Consider the following 8,871-nt stretch of genomic DNA (forward strand, 5'->3'; position numbering starts at 1 on the left):
AATATTTACTAGATCTAGCCTATAAGATTTTTTTTTTAAATTTAAATATAAGGCAGGTATATTTAGTTTCGTACATAGACTATGTCCAAAGCTTCTTGGCCGTACACATCCTGAACTGGCGAGACAAAAGTTGTTTGCCATTGATACAAAATGGCGACAATAAGTGCTTTTCCTACGCCTTTGGTTATGCGTTTGCTGGCAGCATCAGTATCTGTTTCATACAAAGCAGGAAGCATAATTAGAGATATTTTAAAAACTGGAGATCTAGGCATTGTCGAAAAGGTTTGTGTTTTGGCATTATTTTTAATTGTAGAGCTAAAACTGTCGGGTGTCTCTGGGCTAAAAAATTCGGTAATCTATCGTTTTGGTAAGTTTTAGGTAGATTCTAGATCTACGTAAAATCGCCCGCGAGTAGTAATGTAAAAAACAGGTGACTCCTTAAATTTAAATAATTATTTCACATTTTGAGGAGGATTTATGTTTTGAAAAATACAAAAATGTTTCATTTATGTAAGGCCTACATTGTAGGCTTACCTGTTTGTAATTAATTAGGCCGATTCTAGTCGGAATAAGATACGCATGCGATACGCATGCGCAATGGAGAGAAACTACGACTTAGCGGAGATTTTTTCGATGGTACTGCGCATGCGTGTGTTTACAACCGCAGAACCCTAATACCAATCCTAATCCTATCCTTAACCCTATCCCTAATCCTATCCCTAACCCTAGCCCTAATCCTATCCCTAACCCTAGCCCTAATCCTATCCCTAACCCTATCCCTAATCCTACCCCTAACCCTCATTCTAGCCCTAACCCTAGCCATAGGTCACTGCGCATGCGCAGAACTATCTTTTGCCGAAAAATCTTATTCCGAGTAGACACTTCGAATTAATTAATTGAATTAAAACTTTTCAGTAATAAATGAAGACTAGCGATGTTTCCAACAGATGCAACCATGCTCATTTACTATAAGCAGCAATCTTGTTTATTTTTTTTGTAAACTTATAGCGCAAGATTCAGGGGAAGCCACTCTAACGTACAGATGGCCGCTTTTTATATACTATAGCAAATCCTGCTCGCCAACACTGCTGATTAAAGCTAGAGATTATAGATCTAAGATTTGAGTTAGAGTTAGAATCTAGATCTAGTAGGCATTTTGGTCCGTTTTTTTCTATCACAGAAAAAAAAAATAGGCTACATAGTAGAGGAACTTACATAAAAGTTAAGAGTGAAACTATATTGCAGCTAACACTTTGTCGGTTTTCGGCTCATAGAAACTTTATTAGCATGTCTTCAGCTAAACCACTGCACCTGTTTATTTATGAATACTACCATGTCAAGTACTTTCATTTTCTCTTTCAGAATTTTTTATATGTTGCATAGTAAATTGCGAGACGTAAAATGGTGAGGGGGTAAATTTTGAGAAGGTTGCATAAACAGCAGTTCATTTAACATTTTTGTTTCGCATGTTACCTCTACCTGATACTTACTGCAGGCAGGGTAGGGGGGAAATACAAAGATGTCTGCACCCAATTTATTGTTATAACTTCTGTGTGTAATTACAGCGTAAAAAGCATACCAACATTTTTGCAAGTTATAGTAAAAGTGTCAGATAAATTTAATGTATAAGTTATTATTAAGCCTTAAAAAAAAATAAAAATGAAGGTTGTTTTGTACTTATCAAAACACATGGATCAGATTTAATAACAAATCTAGGCTTGAATGCTGCCATCAGTAACCTAAAAGTTGTCTAGTTTAGCCTCAAAGCAAGGGGTGTTCCATAGAATATTTGATTACACAACATCACATTTTTGTCATCACTTTACATTTGTTACTGTAGTTTAGTATTTTGCGGATGGCTTGGACTAGCAGTAGAATGTAGGCCTCCTAGCTCAAAAGTTCAATCTCAGGTCTAAAAGCTTGTAATTGTAATGCAATGTTTTTGAAGAAGAGCTGGTGACATGGGCGAGAGAAAAGCTTGATTCTCTTCCATTCTCCCTAGTTAGTGGGCATTGCTTGAGCCTGTAAAAACCAGTCATAAGAGGAGATAAGTATTGTGCAATGACATTTGCTTATAAACTTTCAAAGGAAAGAATAATTATTTTTAAAATGGTGTGCAGTATTATTAAAACATAGGATAATAATAATTTGTGTACATTTTCTACTGATTTTATGTTTTAAATATTTTTGTGTAAATAAAAAAAAAATGTGCCAAAAAGCTAAAACAATTTGGTTGTTACTCTATGCTACATGGTAATTATGAACAATCATGGCTTAACTTTAACTAGGTCATGCTAATGTTCAATAGCATCATTTATAGGGAATTACCTAATATGAGAAAATTATTGATTTTTAATTCTTATTTTTTAATGTATTATACTACTACATACTCAATATTAACCAATGTTTAATATTTTTGGACCAGAGATTAAATGTAAACAAATATTTGTTTTTTGGTCATGGTAACAATATTTGATCTGGTCCCTTTGAACTAATGCTGGCGGTTTGATAGTAACTCTCACTACTTGCCATTTGTTAGTAACTCTCACTACTTGCCATTTGTTAGTAACTCTCACTACTTGCCATTTGTTAGTAACTCTCACTACTTGCCATTTGATAGTAACTCTCACTACTTGTGGTTTGATAGTAACTCTCACTACTTGCCATTTGATAGTAACTCTCACTACTTGTGGTTTGATAGTAACTCTCACTACTTGTGGTTTGATAGTAACTCTCACTACAATATTGGTAAATCTGGTCACTACCAATAATATGGCTTCCTTTGGTAGCACATGCATCCATTAACTTGTTGCAAAGTGCTATTGACTGGTCTTAAACATTACCTACATTTTGTTATTTGCCTTGTGAATTATCACAATGAATCAGTGTAGTAAAACCAAGTAATAGAAGCCACTGTAGAATCTGCCAGATTTTTTTTAAAGAAAGTTGGATATAATGCTAGGAGTAGGAGTATGATTTATTTTAGCAATTTAAACTTTCACATACATATTGAATTCTCTGTGGAGTTAAGGATATGATGATCATGGCTTTTTGATGTCAGGACAGACTGTCAGGACAGACTGTCAGGACAGACTGTCAGGACAGACAGCTTGGTGGGATCACCAGGTGTCACCTCTGTTAATATAAACTTGAACTAGGTCAGCCTGTTTAACTGGGTCATTATATATGGCAAAAGTAAAATTTTTAGTCTAGCCTGGCTGAACTAGTGATCAATTCATTCTCTCTGCACACACCTGTAGTTGACAAGGAGATTAAAATTTTGTGTTTTGATAACTCTTTATTACACACATAATTGGTTATTATTCTAATTAGTCATGTAACATTTGGTATTGCCAAGAGTCTGGTAAAAGAAATTGTTCTGTTTTAATCAATAGGTTTTATAATTCAAACTCTATTGCAATTAGTACAGATTTGTTTTATAAAATAACAGTATATCTAAATAAAAACTAAATTGTTGAAAATTGTTTTCTTTTTACTTTTCTTCTGCTTGATGTATTTCAATCAATTTAATTACATTTTTTTAATCATTCCGACATTTAATTTTGTTTCTTTTACTTAACTAAATATAATTATTGTGCATAACATGTGTCATCATATGCCACCAAATTATTGTATTATTATAATGTAGGGTAAAAATGATCTCCAAACTGAGGCAGATCGAGCAGCCCAGCGGTGTATAGTGGCAACCCTTCATCGGCAGTTTCCTAAAGTTGCCATCTTTGGAGAAGAGGTAGGACTACATTTGATTTGATCTGTAATCTATTAAATAATGAATGTTTCCTATAATTGAAAACAGTATGTTTAACTTTTGTGTTATTATTTGTACACAAAAGAAAAAAAATACAATTCAAGTAATGAGTCACATTTAACAGTGTGTTTGGTTTATGTTCCTAGAGTTTAGATCCCAATGACAACATTCCTGATGACTATATAGTCAGAAATCTTGATGAGAGTGTCTTGTCACATCCATGTCCAGATGGATACAAGGATGTAACAGATGATCAGGTAAGTTGTCTTAAGTTATATACAGCTTTATCACAAGCATTTGTTGTTGGCTTATAATAACAGAGTAACTTACAGCTATTTGACAGACAAGAAATAGCAGTTTTTTTATAAAGTGTTTTTAAACCATTCCAGGTTGTTATATGGGTTGATCCCCTGGATGGTACAGCTGAATTTACCCAAGGTTTGTAGGCTTTGTTGAGTTATGTTGTTGTACATTACTTACTATATCACATTCTCACTTTAATTCAGTGGTTCTTAACTTTTTTGGAAGTATTGAATCCTCCCAGTTTATATGCGCATTCAAAGAACCTTTCATAATAGGAAAAATAAAATATGATTTTTTTTTACAAATTCAAAATATTGGTTTATATTTTACTGGTTCACAAAATTAACCATGCATCAATATCACAGTGTTTAACAAACCATTAACTCATTAAATTATGATTTAAAAACAAAAACATAAAGAATATTTACTTCAAATCAATGTGACTTATGCTGTTGTCTATCAGCGCAGTTCACAAATGCGCGGCTTCACCTTAAATTCAGCGAGCATTTGTTCTTGTATTTTCCACCTCCATGCAGCTTAAGTAGTGTTCTCTTAGTTTTGCCAGTGCTAGACTAGGATTGCTCAACGTGGTATAGTAAAGCTTGTAGTTTAAGGATGCCGACTCCCATCAAGTTCTGTTATACATGTGAATCCATATTATACACATTTGTTGGAGCTATTCTTATTCTAACTTTGATCAAGTTGTTTTGATTTGCCCACCAGGTCTGCTGGATCATGTGACTGTACTTATAGGTATTGCTGTCAATGGTGAGGCCAAGGGAGGCGTCATTTATCAGCCATATTACAACTACCAACTGGAATCTAAAGCACCACTAGGGCGTTGTATCTGGGGATTAGTTGGCTTAGGTAAGTCACAGGCAGTGGAGGTTAATCTGGGGATTAGTTGGCTTAGGTAAGTCACATGCAGTGGAGGTTAATCTGGGGATTAGTTGGCTTAGGTAATGTTTGAGGTTTTAGCTTGAGGATGTTGAAGTGGTGTACCAGGGACACATCTCTCTTCCCCCCCCCCCCCTAAAATCAATTTCCACCCATGCCCCTCTACAATTTTTTAAATGATGCAGTTATTCAATTAAAATTTTAGAAATTCTCACACAAGGTATGCACCTGTCATCATGTGAACACAAAGCATATTTTGTGGGTATCACCGCATGGTATTACATTTGTATTTATTGTGTGACGATTCTTGTTCTTTAAATATGAATCATTAATTGTATTCTTTTTTAACTAAACTAGGTGCATTTGGCTTTGTGCCTGTAGCTCCACCAACAGATAAAAATATTATAACAACAACACGGTCCCACTCTGACTGGGTGGTCTCAGAGGCTGTCAGTGCTTGTGAGCCCTCGGATGTCATCAAAGTGGGAGGTGCTGGCCACAAGGTTGGTTTGCTCTTTACTTTGATTACGGTATATTTCTTGTAGCACCAGTTGTAAACAGTCAATTTCTTGTAGCACCAGTTGTAAACATTGAATTTCTTGTATCACCAGTTGTAAACAGTGAATTTCTTGTAGCACCAGTTGTAAACAGTCAATTTCTTGTATCACCAGTTGTAAACAGTGAATTTCTTGTAGCACCAGTTGTAAACAGTCAATTTCTTGTAGCACCAGTTGTAAACAGTCAATTTCTTGTAGCACCAGTTGTAAACATTGAATTTCTTGTATCACCAGTTGTAAACATTGAATTTCTTGTATCACCAGTTGTAAACATTGAATTTCTTGTAGCACCAGTTGTAAACATTGAATTTCTTGTAGCACCAGTTGTAAACATTGAATTTCTTGTATCACCAGTTGTAAACATTGAATTTCTTGTATCACCAGTTGTAAAACCAGTTGTAAACATTGAATTTCTTGTATCACCAGTTGTAAAACCAGTTGTAAACATTGAATTTCTTGTATCACCAGTTGTAAACATTGAATTTCTTGTATCACCAGTTGTAAACATTGAATTTCTTGTAGCACCAGTTGTAAACATTGAATTTCTTGTAACACCAGTTGTAAACATTGAATTTCTTGTAGCACCAGTGTAAACATTGAATTTCTTGTATCACCAGTTGTAAACATTGAATTTCTTGTATCACCAGTGTAAACATTGAATTTCTTGTATCACCAGTTGTAAACATTGAATTTCTTGTATCACCAGTTTAAACATTGTATTTCTTGTAACACCAGTGTAAACATTGTATTTCTTGTAACACCAGTGTAAACATTGAATTTCTTGTAACACCAGTGTAAACATTGAATTTCTTGTATCACCAGTGTAAACATTGAATTTCTTGTATCACCAGTTGTAAACATTGAATTTCTTGTATCACCAGTTTAAACATTGTATTTCTTGTAACACCAGTGTAAACATTGAATTTCTTGTAACACCAGTGTAAACATTGAATTTCTTGTATCACCAGTGTAAACATTGAATTTCTTGTATCACCAGTTGTAAACATTGAATTTCTTGTATCACCAGTTTAAACATTGTATTTCTTGTAGCACCAGTGTAAAAATAACATCAAACATTACAGGTCCTGTTGCTGTTGGAGGGCAAGGCCCATGCCTATGTGTTTGCCAGTAAAGGCTGTAAAAAGTGGGACACGTGTGCCCCTGAAGCTGTTCTCCACGCCCTGGGTGGACGTCTGACAGATCTCCTGGGTCACCAGATTCTCTACCATGCCAAGGTGCAAAGAAAAAATGCTGGAGGGGTGCTAGCTACTCTCAGCAATCATCACTGGTATGTGGACAAGATTCCAAAGGAGATAAAGGACCACTTTGTTTCTGGTAAGATTTTTATTTTGCTTTAAGGTCATTAGATGCTTGGAGTGTACTGAAAAGCTTCAGCTGGTTTTTCTAACCATATGACAAGTCGTGGTTAAACTGCTGGCCCAGAGACTGGCTGGCTCCAGGTGTGTTGTTATGGACATCGGTCTTTGCACTTGAATTGCTGTGCTGCACAGTTAACCTAACCCCGCCACTAATCAGCTCTAGTGTGACTTGTGTGTGAGCTATCCCTAACTGCCACCAATGAGATTTCTCCATTGCTGTTATCACAGATACCCCCAGTGAAGAAATGGTACAAAGGAAACAAAAAGCCCTTGCGGCCATGAATTTCCAATGTGGTGATTTTGGATCTTCAGTTGATCCTCCGGAATATGGTGGCCAGGTTTGAAAGTGCAACCAAATATTTTCTTGTTACACAAATTTTGTTATCTTTATACAACCAGATATTTGTATGTTGTTGCCTTTTGAAAATTGAATTTTGTTTACATTACTTTACTTATTGAAATGTGTCCATACCTTGTTAAAAAACAAAATTCTTTACTTTTGTATTTGTATTTTGTACTTTATTATACTTTTTAAGATAATTTTTTTTATATAAATTGTAAAATGTTTTACTTTTACTGTGATATATTTATCATACGCATTTGTATTAATTTTCTTTCTTAAACATAGATGGCATTATTAGGCAAACATTTATTTTATTGATTAAAATTAAATGTAGGTAGTTCAATTAGCCTCAAGAATGTGTCTAGTTGTACAGCAAGGGGCTGCAGTCAGTGTCTAGGCATAAACTTGTATCAGTCATTGTTGAGACATTTATATAATCTTACAAGTTATGTAAAGATTTACTAAACATAATAGTTACATTTGGAAAATAAAAGTAGAATTTAAAGCGGCATTCTATATTTTATAGATTTGACTATTTTATAGATTTGACATCTGTAATTATTCCACTGATTTTGTGATATAATTTGATGTGATGTTGATTGCAGTTCAACAGCTGCCATTACTCTGATATTTTGAATGAGGGATCCCTTGAGTTTAAGATATCAGTTTGTTTGAGCCAGTCATTAGTTTAGGTATGACAGTATATAAAACTAATTGAAATGTTTACTAACGAGTTTTGACATTTTTCCCACTAATTCTAGGATGATTATTCCGAAGCTTCAGCCATTTCTGAAATTTCTAAATCTCTTCATTCTGAAGCCTCGAAGATGTAACAAGTTTGTGGCGCCAAGACTGAAGATTTCCTTTATTTTAGTCAGATCTTTAGTAAACAGCTTATGGCTATATATCACCTAAGTGTCACTGAAGAGGCATGCATAGTAGGACCTGTGATGGAGAATGAGATGAATAATCTATGTATATGTGATATGTGTTTTCTATTTCCAGAAGTGTTTAAATGTTGTCATTGTATGGCTGTTAACATTAACAATTGTTATATTTCTGTTTACATTAGCAACTTTCCCTAAGGGAGAGTTATATGAGTTGTCTCTGAATTCTTATCAGATCATTTTTACATTAAAATAATGGAAGAAATATTGTTGCCCTCCAAGTTATTTCAAACCTTTGATACATTAAAAATTACATCCAACTCTTATTAAAAATTAGCTTTACCATGTAACATTTTTTTTTTCCAAAATATAAATGGATTCTTTGTTTTGTCTAGTACTTGATTATTAGATGAAAATATATGCCTCACTGTAAATTAAAAACTTTATTTTCTTTTTTTGTTTAGAAAAGAAATTTTTAAAATTAAAATAAAATTTTCAAAATTATTCTAAAAGTAAAAGCTTTTAATGTGATTTTTTTGTGCATGTTATAAAGGTATGTGATGATGACTGAAAAAAAGTCACTGAATTTTAATTTGAGAAATTAAAATGTATCTCAATAGATGCATGATACCAAATAGTGTTGGAACTGCTACCAGAAGTTGATTACGTACTTGACTTGTGCTGTAGGAAACACATTTTTGTATTATTTTAGTTTTTTTGCACCAATTGAAGCGTA

The 8,871-nt window shown here is 34.0% G+C and overlaps 1 protein-coding gene across 2 annotated transcripts; it reads left to right on the forward strand.

Moving 5' to 3' along the window:
- Positions 1–60: 60 nt before the first annotated feature.
- On the forward strand, positions 61–8,629 carry LOC131940126 (3'(2'),5'-bisphosphate nucleotidase 1). Of its 2 annotated transcripts, XM_059298707.1 has the most exons (9): positions 61–282; positions 3,650–3,751; positions 3,916–4,026; positions 4,159–4,207; positions 4,796–4,939; positions 5,327–5,472; positions 6,609–6,861; positions 7,134–7,243; positions 8,010–8,629. In XM_059298707.1, exons 1-9 carry the CDS (start codon positions 151–153, stop codon positions 8,079–8,081), a joined length of 1,119 nt encoding a protein of 372 aa, XP_059154690.1. In that variant the 5' UTR covers positions 61–150; the 3' UTR covers positions 8,082–8,629. The 2 variants fall into 2 exon arrangements, with proteins under 2 accessions (XP_059154690.1, XP_059154698.1); XM_059298715.1 differs by lacking the exon at positions 7,134–7,243 and having other exon boundaries at positions 8,010–8,628.
- Positions 8,630–8,871: the final 242 nt, after the last annotated feature.

Source organism: Physella acuta, unplaced genomic scaffold (assembly GCF_028476545.2).
Source record: "Physella acuta isolate Inbredline_101_S28 unplaced genomic scaffold, ASM2847654v3 ptg000021l, whole genome shotgun sequence".
In the NCBI taxonomy this organism is placed as follows: domain Eukaryota; kingdom Metazoa; phylum Mollusca; class Gastropoda; family Physidae; genus Physella; species Physella acuta.